This window comes from Patiria miniata, unplaced genomic scaffold (genome assembly GCF_015706575.1).
Source record: "Patiria miniata isolate m_02_andy unplaced genomic scaffold, ASM1570657v1 HiC_scaffold_8, whole genome shotgun sequence".
Taxonomy (NCBI): domain Eukaryota; kingdom Metazoa; phylum Echinodermata; class Asteroidea; order Valvatida; family Asterinidae; genus Patiria; species Patiria miniata.
Genome location: NW_024037075.1, coordinates 5,087,506 through 5,109,386, shown reverse-complemented (window position 1 = coordinate 5,109,386; position 21,881 = coordinate 5,087,506). Strand labels below are relative to the sequence as shown.

The following is a 21,881-nucleotide window of genomic DNA, read 5'->3' as shown; positions in this document are numbered from 1 at the left end:
TTCTTGACTTTGACTTTGTATTAAAGTCTTAATTAATCCCACCCCCTTTCCCCAACCCCACCCCTCCCACTTTACAGGGGAGAACACCATGAAGACCCTCAAAGGAACTCACCCCGAATGGTGTAGAAAACAAGAACATTTTGTTTTCCACATGCACATAAATCACCTCTAATGGTTGTTTTCCATTCTGAATCTCATGAAGGTTGTCATCGATCAACAGTAGACAATGAATCTCACCGGTGTCATTGCTACCGTCCTTGGCCTGACAGCTGGGATATTGTCGGCCATCGTCTTCAGCAAGTACCAAGCCATTGGCGGACACAAGCCCAGCAGCACCCAGGCATTGGTTGCTGCAAAAATCCATGCATTGCCCACCACCACTGGATCACAGTGCATCTACTTCACGTTCCCTCATGAAACACGCGAAGTCTCCCAAGGGAAAACTCCGGCCAAGTCGCTGGAGGAAGCAGTGAACAGGGACTCCAAATTGGGACTTTTTGACCCCAGGCTAAACAGTACATTTCTGCACGACAAGGTTAAGATTCTGTGCTTTGTGATACTCCAGCGGGGCCAGATCGGCAACTACGGCAAAGCCGCCAAAGCCACGTGGACGAAACACTGCAATAAGGTGCTCTTCTTGAGCAACGAAAACAACCCAGATATCGGGACGATTGATATCAAACTGCCGGAGGGGAAATCCCAGATCTGGCAGAGATCCAAACTTGGGCTTCAGTACCTTTACGACAACCTTGTCGACAGCGAATACGATTGGTTTGTTAAGGCAAGCCACGATTCGATCCTCGTTCCCGAAAACCTGCGGTACCTATTATTCATGCACAAAGCCAACATTCCAAACTATATCGCTCACATGTTTACAGGACCAAATTCCGGCGGGGCCGTTTTTGCCTTGAGCAAGCAAGCCCTGGCACTGATCGGCCCCACGCTGCAGGACTACAAGCCCTCTTTTGGGGGCGTGTCAGATGACCTGGAGTTGGGGGAGTGTCTTAAGGCCTCAGGAGCAGTCTCAGGACACCAAGGGGTAGACTCGGAAGGTGTGCAGAGGTTCCGAATGATAGTGCCTGATCACAAGTTGCCGTTGAACACGAAGGGCTACACAGCGTGGTACTGGCAATACATCCGCCACCCAGATAAAGAGGTAGGTAATGCTTTTAAAGTGGGGGAGTGCGGCCTAGTGCTTAGGGTTTGTGACTCATGATCAGAGGGTCAGGGGTTCGAATCCAGCTGCTGGTCATATGTTGTGTCACACAGTTTGAAAACCTTAAGAGACATCTTGGTCTTCCATTTCTGTATTTCACCTTCAATTTCCACCTCACGACTACCACAATTTTCAGAAATTCTCATCTGCGTTCACCGAATAAGGGTCACACGTCCGTATGTGGCACTTAATATGGATTTCAGATTTTTGGAAATGAAAGGCAATGTTTAGCACGATATTTCTCTTCAAATCGGCTGATTTATCGGTTTCCACAGATTGATATGCCAGTTAAAGTTTCACAAAGGTTTTTTTTTCGGGGATGATTTTCTAAATCATTGAACCAAGAATTTTAATATCATTGCACTATTTTCCTTTTAATCAATTATCAGTAGTATAAACTGTTTGAAATCTTACTTTGTAAACTCTGCTTTGTGAATAAATGTTGCTGAATTGGTTAATATTATTGGAGTGGTTTGCAAATTTTCTCAGCCTCTTGAGTTGTCTATTGATTTTACTACACATAACAGCTGCAACAGCAGTCTTATTATAAATAAAGAGGAAAGATAAACATTGGATGCTTGCACTGTATGCACTGTGTACCAGAAATTTCAGGGTTACACATTGCAATACCTGCACTGAACAATGAAAACAGCTGTTCTTAATTTACATACGCACTCGGCATAACACATGATAAACAGGTGCCCATACCTTACACACCTGTGGCAAATGCATTGGTGATTTTGACACATGATTTTATATTAGGCTAAGTAAAAAAAACAATCAACCAGTTTTTATTTCCCCGCCCCCCCCCCAACTTCCTGTTTAACCGGCTGCCTCCTTTTTAAAACATTTTGTATGCATACGTTTGCACGATACTTGGACACATATTGTCAATATGTTGTCTTTTTATTTGTTTCCAACAAAATTGTAGCTATGTAGAAAGGGTTTTTGTGGCTTTTTCGGACACAATTTTGTATCGGCAAAATAGTCGAGAAAATTAAGAATCTATCCGCGATCTTGAAAAATCCACCATCTTGAGGGGGAAACAAGAGAGAGAAAAAAAGCACCTCTTACTCAGCCAAGTTAGAGGTGAGTTCCTCGTGTTATATTTGAGTTTCACCTAAAAAATAAATATTGTAATGTTTTGAATTGCTGTTTCCAAGCAATATCAAAGTTATTCACTTTTGAATGAGACATCGAATGAAAAAATCCACCGACGTTTAGTTATCGAATTATTTCTTCACAAAAGTTGTATTATTAGGTGCTGGACAGTAATTCGGCTCTCACAGGGCCGGCTAATTAATGCGCAAAATAAATGCCCTTTTTCCGATGATTGCATAATGTATGCCAAAAACTCGGGGAAAGTAAGGGTTTCTTTTTTTTAATTTAAACAAAACATACAAATTCAAAATGTGTTATTTGAAGAACACAGGTATCAATCTCTAAGTTTCTCCTTGTTTTGTGTGTTTTAAAAGCTCTCTTTTAGGCCTAAACAATAAACTTGAGTTTTACTCAAACGTCTTGAATTTTATTTTAGCAACAGATGTTTTTGTCTGTGCCATGTAATGATACATGTATGTGTGTCATCTTCAGTCATGCATCACAAAACAGTTGGTGCGTAACGAAAAATGTTGCATATTTATAATTGTATGAAATTTGCATGAAAAAGCCTTCTACTGAAAAATTCATAGCTTATTTTAATAATCTACATGTATACATGTTGTATGTTTACAAGTGTCATACTGTTTATTTTTGCATTATTTCACACTTTTTTACATTATTCTGACTAAGGCCTATTTTATCCTAAAGTATGGCACTTTTCCTTATGTTGTAAACAGCAATTTCTGGGAATTATATTTGTCCTTTTCAGCAAATTTGTAAAAAAAAAAAGAAAAGTGGTTTGGAGATAGTGTGTCTTTGGAAATAATTTTTAGAAGGAAGGGAAAGGATCTACATGTACATATTTTTTTCGCATGATTAAAGATATAATATTCAATAAACCACTTTTTTTTAATTAAAAAAATCCAAGGGTTGAATATGATGAGTGAAGTGCAGTGGCATAATTTCGAAACAATTAGAGACAGGTAGCCAGTTATTAGATGTTACTTGCAATTTGCGGAACGGATATTACGTAATACAATGTAATACATGTCGGCTTAATTAAAATACACACGTGTCACCTTTAAAGTTCCAACGTGGAGTAGGGAATCTTCGGATCGGTAAACAAACAAACGCCTCATTCACCCAAGATTCCAAGATGGCCGCCAGTTCGGCTGGAAACCACGGTGGAGTTTTCGGTCCAACTCGGTCGGTTCTGCTCTCATTTTGCGCGGCTTTTTTCTTCGGTGGGTGTCTGACGTATATCGTCGTCCGTCGTTTCGACTCTGGGCAGAATTTCGTGGAGTTGGACAGCCTGGGAAGGCGGATATTGGAGCTTAGCGATCCGCACGGACACGTCGAAGTTGTCGACGACAGCAACCGTGTGTCACGGAACGAGTTGCTGACGTTCAAAGGCCACACGCACGCTAGGCAGTTCGGTAGGTTTACAAGAGATCGTTGCATGTACAATACTGGGTAATTATAATACTTCGATAATGCAGCTGTGAAAATGATAGCAGTCTGTACATCGTCGAACGGGGATAATGGCTTTCCCAATATTTATTTTAATCATTAGACATTAATATTGATTTGACTTGAGTCCTTTTCAACTATCATTGTTCACATGTAGCTTGAGTAACTCCAGCTGACATGCTCCATATTTATTCACATGTAGCGCTGGAGGAATAACCTGTTCGTTAGAATGTGGTAGCAAGAGACCCTAAAAAAATGGCCTCTCAAAAATTGTTCATTTTCACCTCTAATATCCCAACCCAGAGTTCATTTACATACCTCATACATTCAGCAGTCATTTACGAAGCCTAATGATCGACTTGAAACATACCACACACAAAAAATGTGAAAAATCTTGACGATTTCGGTGGCTTGTCCGTAAAAAAAACTCCAGTTCCAACGGCTGTCGTCCATTTTGTTAAAATTGCTAATTATGTAAATGTATGCATTACATGATGACATCGAAAAAAATCTGCGCGCGCGATATATGTGGGTGTGGTGCGGTGTGGTACCCACATACATCGCGCGCGCAGATTTTTTGATGTCATCACGTATGCATACATTTACATAATTAGCAAAACAAAATGGACGACAGCCGTTGGAACTGGCATTTTTTTACGGACAAGCCACCGAAATCGTCAAGATTTTTCACATTTTTTTGTGTGGTCTGTTTCAAGTCGATCATTAGGCTTCATAAATGACTGCTGAATGTATGAGGTATGTACATTTTTTGTAAATGAACTCTGGGGTGGGATATTAGAGGTGAAAATGAACAATTTTTGAGAGGCCAATTTTTTTAGGGTCTCTTGCTACCACATTCTAACGAACAGGTTATGCCTCCAGCGTTACATGTGAATAAATATGGAGCATGTCAGCTGGAGTTACTCAAGCTAATGATCATTAATATTGATTTGACTTATTTTGAGTCCTTTGCAACCATCAATCAATGAAATGTTCACATGAACATGATGAATGAATACTAAATACTAGTAAATAGTAAATGAATGATATTCAAATGCATTGTCCATTGATTTTTTCACGCTTGCACAGCACCAGCGCGGCGTGAAGTCAAACTGGATGATGCCTAGCTGAGATATCCAGTCAACTTTCTGAGATTCTGAGATTTCTTTTTAATCAATGCAGTGACTATTGTCATGATTGTTACGTTCAGTCATCTGATTGCCTGACCTAGTTTTCAGCATCAGGATCTTGGAACCAGACTAGGCCTATAAACTTTCCCTTTAAATTTTTTTCCAAAGCCATGAAAAACGAAGACGAAAATGAAATCTATGGCCTATTTCCATTTAAAAACAGTAGGATTTGATTAAAAACATAAAAGTAAGTGAAACTATTTATATAATAAAAAAAAAAGTTTGACATACATTTGTAGCACAGATTTGATTCCGGGAATTCCGGTAGTCAAACATTTAACCAACCGAGCTACCAAATCACTGTGGTTGCAAGGCAGTTATCATGGTTACAAAATGTATGAATCTATTTGTGATAGTGTTTCTGCAATGCCGTAACAATAGCAGATACAAATCTCATTACGGCTGCCATAACGAAACCCACAACGTTTAATCAAATATTGAATCAATTTTTGTAAACATGGAATTGACCTTTCCAGTGACACAACAGTATTTGTAAAATGCACAGGAACTTGTCTTGCAAGGCTCATACAGTGAATTTTGGATGAAAATTCATCTTTAAGTTTTATACATGTAGTATTCCATAGCAGATCTACATACATGTATATCAAAATTTCAAATGACTGAATAACATAGTGAACAAAAAAATGCAAATTTTTAATTTATTTTGATTTTCTTTGTCTCTCTCTTTGTTTAGTTTCACAATTGAGGTTGTCATTTTTCACCACAATATTTATTTTCCGGTATTCCGTGAACAAGTTACAGAAACACTTCACAATTTTGTTGTTCAAAAGCACTTGATACGTATTTCTTTTGTTTATCTTTTATATTCACAGGTCAAGATGTCTTGGCTGATATTCTTTACAAACAAGTCCGAATCTTGTGCTGGGTCCTCACCTCGCCCCAAAACCTCCAGAAAAAGACGATCCACGTCCAGGCCACCTGGTCCCGCCGCTGCAACAAAGTCATCTTCATCAGCTCCCGAGACGATCCCTCCTTCCCCACTGTCAAAGTCGAGGCCCCGGAGGGTCGAGAATACCTCTGGCGAAAAACCCGGGGTGCCTTCAAGTACGTTTACGACCATCACTTGGACGAGGCCGACTGGTTCCTCAAAGCAGACGACGATACATACGTTGTGCTAGAAAATTTACGTTATTTACTTGCAGACAAGGACCCAAACGATCCCGTATATTACGGCCGCAAATTCAAGCCCTACGTCAAACAGGGATACATGAGCGGTGGTGCTGGATACGTACTCAGTAAAGCTGCGTTGGTACTGGCTGTTGAGAAAGCCTTCCCGAACGCTGCTCTTTGTCGCAGCGACGCAAAAGCAGCCGGAGCTGCAGAAGATGTTGAAATCGGCAAGTGCCTCTCCCGAGTCGGCGTAACGGCCGGTGATTCGAGGGACAGTCTGGGGCGGGAACGATTCCATCCCTTTATCCCCGAGCATCATTTGATCAAAGGAATTGTGCCCACCAAGTTCTGGTACTGGGATTATTGTTACTACCCTGCTCAAGCGGTAAACCTCAAAGATTTTTCTTTCTAAGTTTGCGATTTGATGTAGAAAAGGTCGCATACCGGAAGTACAAAATGTGTTATTATTTCCATACTGAATCTTAAAATATTACAGAATGCGTAAGTACTATGTGCAGGCTTCATGCTAGTATGCTGGGATTTTGAGAATTCATCACATTACTTTCCAAATACATGCAGTTGGGTTTTGTAAATTTGAAGTTTGATAATGCTTACAACTCTAAAATTACCCCCAAATGTGTAGATCCATTTTTTTTTTTTTTTTTAATTTCAATAATATTAATATGAAAATAACAGATTGCAACGAGCCTCCATATGACTTAATGTGAAGAGGTCCGCGCGCGCATGCGCATATGACCTAAGTCACTATCAACCACAGAGAAATCGAAATTGTTCGTTTCACGAAGTGACCTATCTGGATAGGTCGCCGTTCGGGCGCATGAAATATGAAAATGAAATTTTCACGAAGTGACTTTTGATTTGGCGCCTATTTTTCACCTGGTAATGATGAGTTTTTGCCTTAGAAACAATTTAAAATCATAATTCAACTATCCAACTTTATTATATAAACAAACCGAGTCAATAAAAATTAGTGTTCTGGGTGAAAGGGTGGATGCAAAATAGACCCAACTTCAAACACGTTTTTCTTGAAATGGCAAAAACTGAGATAGGTCAGATCGTGGTACGATCGACGAATTGTCTGGTTTCACCGGAAGTTCCCGTCCAGCTCACAGTCATGCACAACAAAAAGTGGCAAGTGAGGTGTCGCCTGCAATGCCCTCCCAATGACTGGGTATAGTTTGCAGGATTCAATGGCCACTGGGCCTTGACAAAAACACTCCAGAGCTGTAATGTTGAAAATAGTAGTGGGAACTCTCTGATGAGTCGAATGGGCAGGCTATTCATATACCAAGAAGACCACTAGCAAGTGAATGCAGTTACAATCAGATACCATGAGGCAAATTGGGGACTTTTGTTTTCTGTAGCGTGTCACAAGAAAAGGTAGGCTTAATCTTTTTCAAGGTCAGTTTTAAATATCTGGTTTCGAAATACAGTTCAATTGAAACCGAATGTTACAAAATCTGGATTATTAAAATCCCACAACTAATACATGTTTGTGTTTAATGTACATGTACATAGGGTGACAGGGGGATACGACTGCTTGTCCACCAACAACATTTGATGCTCTGTCAGATTTTGAAAGCCAAATTTATTTTAAGTTTTTTGAAACAGTTTGACACTTTGCATGTGCCAGCCCCAAACAGATTCCACAACTTGACAGTGTCCCGTGTCCAGCTGATTTGGCGTCAAATTTCACTCCCTGCTCACTTGTACTATTTTCAAAATTGTAAGCACAAACGTGTGTAACACCTGTTGTAAGTTGCAGATCCTGAGCTCAGCCAACAAGTGGTTGTTTACCGAATCACTTGATTTTCGTTTGTTTTTATCTTGAAAAATCCATCTGGATTCACTTGGCCTTTGTTTGCACACACTTGAGGTGGGAACAAAGAGATCGAATATTTGCACAGCAATGGACTACTTGTTTTTGTATTAGCTGTGACTTTCAACGTGAATATGCACTTGAAATGGCAGTGATGTCAGACCAGTCAATTTTTCTAGGTGAAATCAATTCGGTACCTTTGTGCATATCGAGCTTCAGGCATGGAGTGTCTTTTCAAATTTGCAATTTGTCGTAGTATTTGCCCGGCGCTTTTCACTGTAATCGGTGTCACGCTCCATTAAATACCAGCAGGTGTTTCAGTCGAATACAGATGGTTGAAATGCTGAGGCTCGGGGATGAGGACTCCATCCATCTCGCCAGGAAGTTTTGATTACAAAATCTGTTCATCTTAAACGGATGGTTCATATTATGGTGTGCAAATGGATGCATTCCGTATTTACTTGCCTTAATGCAGAACGTTCAGCACGAGGATCTTCTGTTGAATGGTATCTAGCGAGCTCATAATTTGGTCTGTTTGGAATGTGTGTCAGCTAGACACAGGAATTAACTTCTAAGCCAAGTACATGAGTGCCATAACAGATACTCAACGGAGTTTGCAAGGCAGTGTTGCACCTCTTTGTCGAGTTACCGGATACCGTGCTGACGCAACACAGAGTACGCCAAATGTAGCAACATGTGGGGGAGGTGTTCACGAAGACACGCCCCCCGTGGGGGACCCATTCGGAAAGTCATCATTCAATTTTGTGCCGCATTTGTCGTGGGAATCTGCGCCACACATGTCTTAATCAACCGGGATTCAGATCTTGCTGAAGTTGTGAGGCAGGTCGTCAGTAGTACAGAAGTAGTTGTGGAGTCGGATAATCACGAAGGTCATGCTCAAGTCAACAGAGCCAATGAGGTAGCGAAAGAAGAATTGCTCTCGTTCAAGTCACACACTCATGCAAGGGAACATGGTGAGTTGATAGTCGAGGCAACTTACAAAGTACAGTTGACTCTTGTTAATACAAAATCTTCCAGACCTAGCCAACATTTTTGTTAATCTGAAATTATGGTCCCATTCATTAAGCACATAAATGTACGGTCAGGAATTAGGCGCTTTCTTCACCAGAAGTCTGTTACAGCAGGGCTCATATGAGTGGGTGTCGACTGTAAATGCATTTGATTTAGCAACATTTTTATCTGTGTGTGACCCATTCCAACAAACTGAATTAAATCACTCAAGCTAATTTTGTGTCACAGGCCTTAACTGAATAAGCCATGCAGAAATCACTTGGAACTGTTAAACATGTACATGTACATGTACTTGTTTCTTATGTACCTTACCTTACCTATCCTCTCCGTGCCCTGTGGCACACATACATCAAATATCTATCAAAGCTTTGCAAGTTCGAGTGCATGTACATTGTTGCACAAGTTGAAGTAACTCAAGACTGTCATGCATGTATTCTGTTCTTTGCTTCCCACAGGCCAGGATTTGTTGGCAGATGCACTCTACGATCGAGTTCGCATCTTGTGCTGGATTCTAACGTCCCCCCAGAACCTCCAAAAGAAGGCCATTCACGTCCAGGCCACCTGGTCCCGCCGATGCAACAAAGTCATCTTCATCAGTTCTCAAGACGACCCCTCCTTCCCCACCGTCAACGTCAAGGCCCCCGAGGGCCGCGCGTTCCTCTGGCAGAAGACGCGCGGTGCCTTCCAGTACATCTACGACCACCACTTGAACGATGCCGACTGGTTCTTGAAAGCCGATGACGACACGTACGTCGTTCTAGAAAATCTTCGCTACATTCTCGCCGACAAAAGTTCTGAGGAACCCGTCTACTTCGGCCGGAGATTTAAAGCCTACGTCTCCCAAGGCTACATGAGTGGCGGAGCTGGTTACGTCCTCAGTAAACTCGCTCTCATACTAGTTGTGGAGCAAGGCTTCCCAAACTTAAAATTCTGTAAAGGGGCCGGAAACGGAAGGGGTTATGATGCCCAAGAGGATCTGGAAATAGGCAGATGCCTGGAAACGGTCGGCGTGGTTGCCGGGGACTCCAGAGATAGTGTCGGAAAGGAGACGTTCCACCCGTTCCAGTTTATAACTCACATCTTACCGAATCAAATGAAAAAGTCGTTTTGGTTTTGGAAATACGCATACTACCCAGCACAGACGGTAAAATAGTTACTTGTAGAACATCTGTGCAGGTTGATGGAAGGTTATGGGTTCGAGTCCCGCTTGAGCAAGCAAGTTACATTTTTGCTCACATGTTCTCAGACTGTACTGAGTGAAGGACAAAACATGTCTTTAAACAAATCAACAACAAACGACAAGAGTTCCAGAATTTCACATCACTTCTAATTTTTTCACCATTTGTTTTACCTTAGTCTCTGTATTTTTTGGAGCATTGTGTTTGGTCACTCGCGTTCCAAACTCTACTAATTTTTATAAATTGACTGAAGTTAAACTGAACAGTGTGTTGTTGGCCGTTATAGTGACCTCAGCTTTGGAAAATTACTACAATATGTCCCAAAATTGTGTCTGTCTAAATATTTTTGAAATAACAACCAATCCATGAAGTAAAGTTTGAACAATTTTAATTGCGCAGATACTCAAAATCCATGGCCGAAATCCCTAAGGGTGTTATTAAATTCCCCCACGCCTCACTGCACAATGGTCAATTTTTGGACTCTCTGTTCCTTGCCTGAATTAATTTCAGTGCTTTATGTAAGCTGTGTAACTAAATCTCCTTCATGTTGTAAAAAAAAAAGGGCTGATGTGGTTGGGGATTGGAATCATTTGCCCTTGAGCATTAAACTGAGGTCTTGCTATGATGACTGATAGCCAGGCAGGCGATTCCAATCCCCAAACCCATAATAAAGCCCTGACTTGTTCTTAACTTGTGACAGGAGTTGTGATTTTACTTGCGGAACTGGTAAAATTTTCCAAATTTTTTAAAAGTTAAAAAAAATTCAAAAAATGTGTGGCCGCAGAACAAAACTTTGGGGTTTTTTTTTTATTTTATTTTTTTTTTTGGGGGGGGGGGGGTTTTGGTGTTTTTTTTTGGGGGGGGAGGACTATTTTGAAGTTGATGGCACCACTTAGACCCCTATTATACATGTAAGCCCCCCGAGGGCCCCACCCCTTTGATGCACCACTGTAATGAAGTCAACATTGATGTCAAGTTTGGAGGTACAAGTTGCCTAAAAGATTTAACTTCACCCTCCCCCCAACCCTGTTTTCGTTGATTTAACCTAATTCTTGTGCCCAATTTTTTTCACCCATTTGCAGGGTCCAGAATGCTGCTCGGATTACTCCATATCTTTCCACTACATCAGCCCCAACAACATGTACCTCTTAGAGTACATGATCTACCACATGCGGCCGTTCGGTGTGGGCCACTACACCTGCCCGGCCAACATGGACGCCATCATCTCCAAGGTGCTGCCCGCAAACAGTCAACAGGATCGACTCGGCAAAGCAGGGGAGGTTGCAGGGGAGGTCGGTCTGACGAACAATGAGGTCGGAGGTCACGATAAGGTCATTGGAGGTCAGGTCAGGTCAGGGATTCAGGAGGGAGACGCAGCGAATCTGATGAATTAGTCATGACAATCACTCATATTTTTCATGTTCTTATTTTTACCTTGGTATAATGAATGGCAAAAATTTCACACTGATAGCTAAGAATTCACATTTTAGGCATCAACAAGTAATATTTGATCAAACTAGCTAGATCTAAAAGTTCTATTTTTTCTGCATTTATTTTTATTTTCACACTATTTATACATGTACAATACATTCTTCTGCCCAACTAACTTGCCTGGACTCCTGGGGTTAGGAAGTGTGTTATGTTTATTGAACTGTATTTGTCTGTTAATGAAATATTACATCGTTAAAAAAAAAAAGGATGAAAATTTGCAAAAAGGTGCCAGTTTTTGACCATTTTGCAGGGTTGATTTGCGGCGAGGTGCCGGCAGCATTGAAGTCGAGTCCATCACAAGGCCTTCCACAAGTCCTTTCATACGTTCAGTCAAGTAACTGGATGAACAATGACAAACAGGGTGACCGTAAGGTCATGGCCAAATTCTGCTACATGCATTTCAAAAATCTGTCAGATTCATCAAAAATCTGCCAAATCCCCCGCAATTACTCGAAATACACTATAACCACTTAAAATCACATGCACATGTTGCAGTTTTGCCTTAATTAAGGTTCAAATTATATTATAAACAATCTATAGTCACATAAAAATGTTATGAAATTGCGTAAATTTCAGGCAAAACGCGGTTGCGTCACGACGAAGTCCGGTTCCCAGTGAACCTCAGCACCTAGACTATCCAACCTGCTCTATTATGCAAGTGTTTGTTTGAAAAGATGAAAGCTTCTTCAAAAAAGTGTAAAAAAAAATTTCAAATTTGCTATGTTTTTCTGTCTAACAACCAATTTTGCATAATTCTGCCAGAAGTCTGCCAAAAAAAATCCATTCTGTCAAATTTTCTGTCAAACTCGGTTTTTAACCAAAAATCTGTCAAAGTTAGCCGAAAATCGGCTAAAACGGTCACTCTGATGACAAAGGGATGTTTTTGTAACAGCTCATTTGAATAGCTAGTGATCTTGACTGGAGATTGAAGGACTTTTGATGGACTTGTGAATGTGATGGACTCCACCACAACCCAGAATGCTGGTGTCATGTGAAAGATTGACTGCCAGCACAAATATTGACTGCCATCAAATTTGTCCCTTTTTTACCTCGAATGAACCGTCATTCTGACACTTAGACTCGCTCAGATTGGTCAAGTGGAGTTGGGTTTTTTTTATGGAGTGAAGATTTCGGGCTACACCAGCAAAACAATTCAGAAAATGAGTGTCAAATGCACTCAATTATGCACAAAGCACTCTAATTTTTCTGTGAGAATGTTTAACCTAAATAGTTAAATGGAGTAACTCTCTGGGTTTTTTTGTTTAATTCCTTCTGGTTGCAACTGAGGGCTTTATACATGAGCGATGTATCTACATGTAAGTTGCTTCCAACTGAGCCAGAAATAACCAAAAATGAAGTTAAAAGCTAAGTTATTCTAGAGGGTGCAATAGGGGAATTTTTTTATTTTTTTTTATTTGCCTCATACATACCTATTTCCTTTCTTTTAAATGAAAACATTTTGTATGGAATATCCATGTCTCTGTTCACGCTATCAGTTCAAGAATTACAGTTTGAAGTAAATGTTTATTGTTTGCTTAGATAGGCGGGGGAAATGCCATATTTATCATATTTTCCTGGCGGAGGGCTTTAGTTATCAGTGGAATGCATGCATATTTGTGGGGAGCAGGAGTTGGGCAACTTCTAAATTTTGAAACTTTTTCAATGTTTTGTTTCACCAGTTTTAAACGGTCACACTAATAAGCGTCAACACACACAGAAGCGTCAACACAGCGTCAACACAGCGTCAACACCTCCAAAACGCATTCAAATTGACAAAACCAGTGTTCAAACTGTATTTTCAGTTCAAGAAAATTGGCTCTCCGAACAGCTCCAAAATCGGCGGCCATGTTGGCTCAAGGGCAGCACGGACCATACCATTAACAGTGGTGATGGCATTATACAATAAATCAACAGAGGGCGTTCGTTACGTGTGAATCCACATACCAGTACGACATGATAATTTCATTACCTACACACCCATATCTGAAATGGTGTAGTCCATGCTCCGTGCGAAAGCAAGATGGCGGACAACGGCCGTGCTGCTTAGAGATATTTTTTCACGAGCAAAATCTCCATTTCCGTAAACGAAATGTAACCTCTGTCCCACCTTCAATCTCTTTAAGTCTAAACTTTACAGTTCTATGCTTTTTTTGTCAATTTAGAATGCGTTTTGGAAGCGTTGACGGTGTGTTGACGCTTCTAGAATGTGTTGACGCTGTGTTGACGCTGTGTTGACGCTTATTAGTACGACCCATATTAAAGGCAAAGGGTATTTTTGAGCAAAGGTCTGTTGAAGAACATAATTTTTCAACATGATGGCCAACATGGTTTCTGATGGATCTAGTTCTGTTGTACTCAACCAGCAATACCTTACATGTAAGTATGTAACAACAGGGTCCATGAATAGGCTGATGAGGACTTCAGGCCACGTAGAAAACTAATTATGTTTATAATCAAACACATCTCCAGTTTATTGGAACTACAGATACGTTTGTTATTTTTTTAACTAATTTATATGTTGTCTTTAAAACTAAAAATATACAAAGTCCGTGGTATTGGTCAAGTTCAAGATTTCCAATGGATTTTTTTTGGGGGGGGGGGATTTATTTACTTTTACATGTATTTTTTATTTTTTGTCCTTATCAGGTATGCTTACTTTGTGGAAGGTGAATTTTGGAAATCAGTCACTGGATTTGTCAATATTTCTTTTTTGTTATTTTTTTGTTTTTGTGCAAAATATATTCCTGCATGTTCATTGTACATACACATACAGGGTATACAAATGTACATATTCAATATTTGAAGTGTGCTCGTTCATTTGTATTTAAAAACTTAAGTTTATTCCTTTCTTAGCGATTTTCTCTGCTTTGATATGCTTGTCTTCACTGGCATCCCAACTTCAGTCCAATTTGAAACTTCGATTTAATTATTAGAGGCTTACAGAAAAGACTAAGAATAGTGTTATGTACCCTCGTTACAATGCACGTATTTACAGATCAGTCGATTTGCTTAATTTTTGTGTAATTCCAAAATGTGTTAGTTTATTCTCTATGCTGCTTCATCTAAGTATCAATTACATTCTTGTAACAGTTTACAAATTAAAATATTTGTATATTACCTTGATGTAGCAAGTTATTTACAGTTGTAGAACACAGAGTTGATGTTAGTCAAAAAGGTACACACTTTTTTTTAATCGTAAATTTATGTAACAACGTACTCAATAAAGATTAACCCACATAGCATTGTAGTTCCATAACAAACACCCTCCACCACGCATAAATCTGTGCACATGTACATGTATATGTATGCTTGTACATGTGGGACATGACAAGTTTTATTGGACGAATATGGCAGTTAATTTGAACTACAGGGTGAGTCCAAAAAGACAGACCCAGATGTCGGGACCATTGTTTTAGTGAAGTTCTGCATGTAGCACTTTCAAAATCTAGGATACAAAAGCCCAATTCATAAGCTTTCTTTTAGTTCAAGAATCATTCAAATCATGCATGTGCTTTTCAAGTTATGGAGTTTTGAACACAACCACCGTTTTAAAGTTATGTCCACGGATCACAAAAAAGGCATGTGTTCTTTCATCAAAAGGAAAACAATTCACACACATCTCTATGTGATTTGTTTTGGTTTAACTGAAAGAACACTGAACTTTTTTGTGATCCGTGGACAGAACCTTAAAAAGACCTTGGTTGTGTTTCAAATTCGGTAACTTGAAAAGTACATAAGTGATGCGAATGAATCTTGTACTAAAAGAAAGCTTATGAATTGGGCTTTTATATCCTAGATTTTGAAAGTGCTACATGCAGAACTTCACAAAAACTAAGTCACCCTGTATAGCTGCCACAAACGAGTTCAGAAAACTTGTGGCTGATTTCGTGATTTGTTAAATATTTATGAGTCTTTCCATGTGCAACATAAATATCTGCTTTTTTTTCTTGGAAAAATAGATTTTCAAAAGTTGGTTCTTTTTTTTTAATAGTTCACCTAATATACCAACCCAAACAGAACAAACCTTGAAAGTTATTTCAGGAAAAACAACACCGTGACAAAAACTACCAGTTTAAAGAATGTCCTATTAAATGCAAAGTCAATTTGAATAAAACAGCATGCATTTTTATATTGTATTATTATGTTCATGACTATTAAAATGAAAATCTTGTTCTGAATTTCTATTTAGCCTCGGTTTCTTTTTTGGAAAATACATATCCATGTATTTATTTGTTATTTTTTTTAAATCAATCATTTTTTACAGAATCTTCAAAATAATGGTTGTTGCAATACTCAATCATGCTTACCATGCATCGAATAGCATTTCTGAGTTGTATACATGTAGAAAGAAGTCAATTTTTGGCCAAATTTAATTTAAAAAAATGTAAGGCTAACCCTTGTATTTGTTTCAATTTTAGCCAAAAATATATTGCGCCAAACTTCTAGGAAAGATGTCTAAAAACCCTAGAAGACATTCTAACTCGATTTCTGGACAGATGTGCCGTTAGACAGGAACAATGCATCGAAAATTTGGGTCAAAATAAGTGAAAAATCTGATTTTTTTTTCCTTCAATAAATCAATTATTTGTGCCAAAATCTTCGAAAAAAATGGCAGTCTCAATATTCCATGATACTCTCCTTGCCTCAAAAGTCATTTCTGCATCGTTTGCAGAGAAGTCAATTTTTGGCCAAATTTTGATAAAAATGTAACCCCTTGCATTTTTTTCAATTTTGACCAAAAAATGGAATTCCTTGAAACTTGCTAGAAAGATGCCTAAGGGACCCCAGATTACATTCCAATTCCATTTGTAGAACGATATCCTTTTCCAAAGAAAATTTGGACGAAAATATGGGGTATAATTAGTCAAAAATGTTAATTAATTTCTCCCAAATCGATGGTTTTTTGCCCAAATCTTCAAAATATTAGGTGTTGGAGTATTGATTAGTGCTTCCCGGACTTCCTAAGGCATTTCTGCATTGTTTGGAGAAAAGTCAATTTTTGGCCAAATTTTGATAAAAATGTAAGGCAAATGCATTTGCCTTGCATTTTTTTTCAATTTTGACCAAAAAATGGAATTCTTTGAAACTTGCTAGAAAGATACATAAGGGACCCTAGAACACATTCCAATTGCATTTGTAGAAAGATATCCTTTTCCAAAAAAAATTTGGACGAAAATATGGGGTATAATTAGTGAAAAATGTTAATTAATTTCTCACAAAATCGATGGTTTTTGCCCAAATTTTCAAAATATTAGGTGTTTGAGTATTGATTAGTGCTCCTCTGACTTACTAAGTCATTTCTGTTTTGTTTGGAGAAAAGTCCATTCTTGACAAAATTTTGGCAAAAATGTGTTGTAAGGGCCATCAGGCATCTTCCTAGCAATTTTCAAGTAATTTCATATTTTGGCCAAAATGGAAAAAAATGTAAGGGGTTAGCCTTACTTTTTTATCAAATTTTGGTCGAAAATTGACTTTTCTGGTAACGACCTAGAAACACGTTAGGAGGCATGATTAGAATATTTTCATCATTCTTAAGTGATAATTTTGAAAATTTGGGCAAATATAAAGGATTTTTGTCAGAAAAATTAAAAAAACAATTAATTTTTCCAATTTTGTGGACGCCATATTTCCCTTGAACACCACATATGGCCTGAGAAATTGTGGGAATGCGTTCTAAGGGCCATCAGGCATCTTCCTAGCAATTTTAAAGCAATTTCATATTTTGGCCAAAATTGAAAAAAAATGCAAGGGGTTAGCCTTACTTTTTTATCAAATTTTGGTCAAAAATTGACTTTTCTGGAAACGACCTAGAAACACTTTAGGAAGCATGATTAGCATATTTTCATCATTCTAAAGTGATAATTTTGAAAATGTGGGCAAATATGAAGGATTTTTGTCAGAAAAATTATTAAAAAAAAATAATTTTTCGAATTTTGTGGACGCCATATTTCCCTTGAACACCACATTTGGCCTGAGAAATGTTGGTATACGTTCTAACGGCCATCAGGCATCTTCCTAGCAATTTTCAAGCATTTCATATTTTGGCCAAAATGGAAAAAAATGTAAGGGGTTAGCCTTACTTTTTTATCAAATTTTGGTCAAAAATTGACTTTTCTGGAAACGACCTAGAAACACGTTAGGAGAAATGATAAGAATATTTTCATCATTCTTAAGTTAAAATTTTGAAAATTTGGGCAAATATAAAGGATTTTTGTCAGAAAAATTAAAAAAAACAATTAATTTTTCCAATTTTGTGGACGCCATATTTCCCTTGAACACCACATATGGCCTGAGAAATTTTGGGAATGTGTTGTAAGGGCCATCAGGCATCTTCCTAGCAATTTTCAAGCAATTTCATATTTTGGCCAAAATTGAAAAAAATGCAAGGGGTTAGCCTTACTTTTTTATCAAATTTTGGTCAAAAATTGACATTTCTGGAAACGACCTAGAAACACGTTAGGAGAAATGATTAGAATATTTTCATCATTCTTAAGTGAACATTTTGAAAATTTGGGCAAATATAAAGGATTTTTGTCAGAAAAATTAAAAAAAAACAATTAATTTTTCCAATTTTGTGGACGCCATATTTCCCTTGAACACCACATATGGCCTGAGAAATTTTGGGAATGCGTTCTAAGGGCCATCAGGCATCTTCCTAGCAATTTTCAAGCAATTTCATATTTTGGCCAAAATTGAAAAAAAATGCAAGGGGTTAGCCTTACTTTTTTATCAAATTTTGGTCAAAAATTGAATTTTCTGGAAACGACCTACAAACACTTTAGGAGGCATGATTAGCATAATTTCATCATTCTAAAGTGACAATTTTGAAAATTTGGGCAAATATGAAGGATTTTTGTCAGAAAAATTAAAAAAAACAATTAATTTTTCCAATTTTGTGGACGCCATATTTCCCTTGAACACCACATATGGCCTGAGAAATTTTGGGAATGCGTTCTAAGGGCCATCAGGCATCTTCCTAGCAATTTTCAAGCAATTTCATATTTTGGCCAAAATTGAAAAAAATGTAAGGGGTTAGCCTTACTTTTTTATCAAATTTTGGTCAAAAATTGACTTTTCTGGAAACGACCTAGAAACACTTTAGGAGGCATGATTAGCATATTTTCATCATTCTAAAGTGATAATTTTGAAAATTTGGGCAAATATAAAGGATTTTTGTCAGAAAAATTAAAAAAACAATTAATTTTTCCAATTTTCTGGACGCCATATTTCCCTTGAACACCACATATGGCCTGAGAAATTGTGGGAATGTGTTGTAAGGGCCATCAGGCATCTTCCTAGCAATTTTCAAGCAATTTCATATTTTGGCCAAAATTGAAAAAAATGCAAGGGGTTAGCCTTACTTTTTTATCAAATTTTGGTCAAAAATTGACTTTTCTGGAAACGACCTAGAAACACGTTAGGAGAAATGATAGGAATATTTTCATCATTCTTAAGTGAAAATTTTGAAAATTTGGGCAAATATGAAGGATTTTTGTCAGAAAAATTAAAAAAACAATTAATTTTTCCAATTTTGGGGACGCCATATTTCCCTTGAACACCACATATGGCCTGAGAAATTTTGGGAAATGCGTTCTAAGGGCCATCAGGCATCTTCCTAGCAATTTTAAAGCAATTTCATATTTTGGCCAAAATTGAAAAAAATTTAAGGGGTTAGCATTACTTTTTTATCAAATTTTGGTCAAAAATTGACTTTTCTGGAAACGACCTAGAAACACTTAAGGGCAAATTTGGGCAAATATAAAGGATTTTTGTCAGAAAAATTAAAAAAACAATTAATTTTTCCAATTCTGTGGACGCCATATTTCCCTTGAACACCACATATGGCCTGAGAAATTTTGGGAATGTGTTGTAAGGGCCATCAGGCATCTTCCTAGCAATTTTCAAGCAATTTCATATTTTGGCCAAAATTGAAAAAAAATGTAAGGGGTTAGCCTTACTTTTTTATCAAATTTTGGTCAAAAATTGACTTTTCTGGAAACGATCTAGAAACACTTTAGGAGGCATGATTAGCATATTTTCATCATTCTAAAGTGATAATTTTGAAAATTTGGGCAAATATGAAGGATTTTTGTCAGAAAAATTAAAAAAACAATTAATTTTTCCAATTTTGTGGACGCCATATTTCCCTTGAACACCACATATGGCCTGAGAAATTTTGGGAATGCGTTCTAAGGGCCATCAGGCATCTTCCTAGCAATTTTAAAGCAATTTCATATTTTGGCCAAAATTGAAAAAAAATGCAAGGGGTAAGCCTTACTTTTTTATCAAATTTTGGTCATAAATTGACTTTTCTGGAAACGACCTAGAAACACGTTAGGAGAAATGATTAGCATATTTTCATCATTCTTAATTGAAAATTTTGAAAATTTGGGCAAATATAAAGGATTTTTGTCAGAAAAATTAAAAAAACAATTAATTTTTCCAATCTTGTGGACGCCATATTTCCCTTCAACACCACATATGGCCTGAGAAATTTTGGGAATGTGTTGTAAGGGCCATCAGGCATCTTCCTAGCAATTTTCAAGCAATTTCATATTTTGGCCAAAATTGAAAAAAATGCAAGGGGTTAGCCTTACTTTTTTATCAAATTTTGGTCAAAAATTGACTTTTCTGGAAACGACCTAGAAACACTTTAGGAGGCATGATTAGCATATTTCATCATTCTAAAGTGACAATTTTGAAAATTTGGGCAAATATGAAGGATTTTTGTCAGAAAAATTAAAAAAAAAAAATTAATTTTTCGAATTTTGTGGACGCCATATTTCCCTTGAACACCACATATGGCCTGAGAAATTTTGGTAATGCGTTCTAAGGGCCATCAGGCATCTTCCTAGCAATTTTCAAGCAATTTCATATTTTGGCCAAAATTGAAAAAAATGTAAGGGGTTAGCCTTACTTTTTTATCAAATTTTGGTCAAAAATTGACTTTTCTGGAAACGATCTAGAAACACTTTAGGAGGCATGATTAGCATATTTTCATCATTCTAAAGTGATAATTTTGAAAATGTGGGCAAATATTAAGGATTTTTGTCAGAAAAATTTAAAAAACAATTAATTTTTCCAATTTTGTGGACGCCATATTTCCCTTGAACACCACATATGGCCTGAGAAATTTTGGGAATGCGTTCTAAGGGCCATCAGGCATCTTCCTAGCAATTTTCAAGCAATTTCATATTTTGGCCAAAATTGAAAAAAAAATGCAAGGGGTTAGCCTTACTTTTTTATCAAATTTTGGTCAAAAATTGACTTTTCTGGAAACGACTTAGAAACACTTTAGGAGGCATGATTAGCAGATTTTCATCATTCTAAAGTGAAAATTATGAAAATTTGGGCAAATATAAAGGATTTTTGTCAGAAAAATTAAAAAAACAATTAATTTTTCCAATTTTGTGGACGCCAAATTTCCCTTCAACACCACATATGGCCTGAGAAATTTTGGGAATGTGTTGTAAGGGCCATCAGGCATCTTCCTAGCAATTTTCAAGCAATTTCATATTTTGGCCAAAATTGAAAAAAATGCAAGGGGTTAGCCTTACTTTTTTATCAAATTTTGGTCAAAAATTGACTTTTCTGGAAACGACCTAGAAACACGTTAGGAGAAATGATTAGAATATTTTCATCATTCTTAAGTGAAAATTTTGAAAATTTGGGCAAATATAAAGGATTTTTGTCAGAAAAATTAAAAAAACAATTAATTTTTCCAATTTTGTGGACGCCAAATTTCCCTTCAACACCACATATGGCCTGAGAAATTTTGGGAATGTGTTGTAAGGGCCATCAGGCATCTTCCTAGCAATTTTCAAGCAATTTAATATTTTGGCCAAAATTGAAAAAAATGCAAGGGGTTAGCCTTACTTTTTTATCAAATTTTGGTAAAATTTTAATGCACCTCAAAATGGAATTCTTTGAAACTTGCTAAAGAATATCTCAGGGACCCTAGAATACATTCCAATTGCATTTGTAGAAAGATATGCTTTTCCAAAGAAAATCTGGACGAAAATATGGGGTAAAAAAAGTCAAAAATGTCAATTAATTTCTCACAAAATCGATGGTTTTTGGCCAAATTTTTAAAAAAAAAATTAGGTGTTGGAGTATTGATTAGTGCTCCTCTGACTTCCTAATACATTTCTGCATTGTTTGGAGAAAAGTCAATTTTTGGCCAAATTTTGATAAAAATGTAAGGCTAATCCCTTGCATTTTTTTCAATTTTG

At 37.5% G+C, this 21,881-nt stretch overlaps 2 protein-coding genes across 2 annotated transcripts; both read left to right on the top strand.

The window, feature by feature from the left end:
* The first annotated feature begins 226 nt into the window (after positions 1 to 226).
* LOC119719684 (glycoprotein-N-acetylgalactosamine 3-beta-galactosyltransferase 1-like) lies at positions 227 to 1,216 on the top strand. Its single transcript, XM_038189179.1, has one exon. It carries the CDS (start codon positions 227 to 229, stop codon positions 1,214 to 1,216), a length of 990 nt encoding a protein of 329 aa, XP_038045107.1.
* A 2,165-nt stretch (positions 1,217 to 3,381) lies between these two features.
* Positions 3,382 to 11,854, top strand: LOC119719683. Its single transcript, XM_038189178.1, has 5 exons — positions 3,382 to 3,753; positions 5,811 to 6,493; positions 8,613 to 8,922; positions 9,436 to 10,124; positions 11,241 to 11,854. The coding sequence occupies exons 1-5, from the start codon at positions 3,474 to 3,476 to the stop codon at positions 11,550 to 11,552; spliced, it is 2,274 nt and encodes a 757-aa protein (XP_038045106.1). The 5' UTR covers positions 3,382 to 3,473; the 3' UTR covers positions 11,553 to 11,854.
* Positions 11,855 to 21,881: the final 10,027 nt, after the last annotated feature.

What these genes read in the sequence shown, in the direction of transcription:
- LOC119719683 (XM_038189178.1), top strand. Translation starts at nt 3,474, where the DNA reads ATGGCCGCCAGTTCGGCTGGAAACCACGGTGGAGTTTTCGGTCCAACT. An exon ending in CACGCACGCTAGGCAGTTCG is followed by an intron (nt 3,754 to 5,810) that starts GTAGGTTTACAA and finishes TTATATTCACAG; the next exon opens with GTCAAGATGTCTTGGCTGAT. An exon ending in GTTACTACCCTGCTCAAGCG is followed by an intron (nt 6,494 to 8,612) that starts GTAAACCTCAAA and finishes ATACCGTGCTGA; the next exon opens with CGCAACACAGAGTACGCCAA.
- LOC119719684 (XM_038189179.1), top strand. Translation starts at nt 227, where the DNA reads ATGAATCTCACCGGTGTCATTGCTACCGTCCTTGGCCTGACAGCTGGG.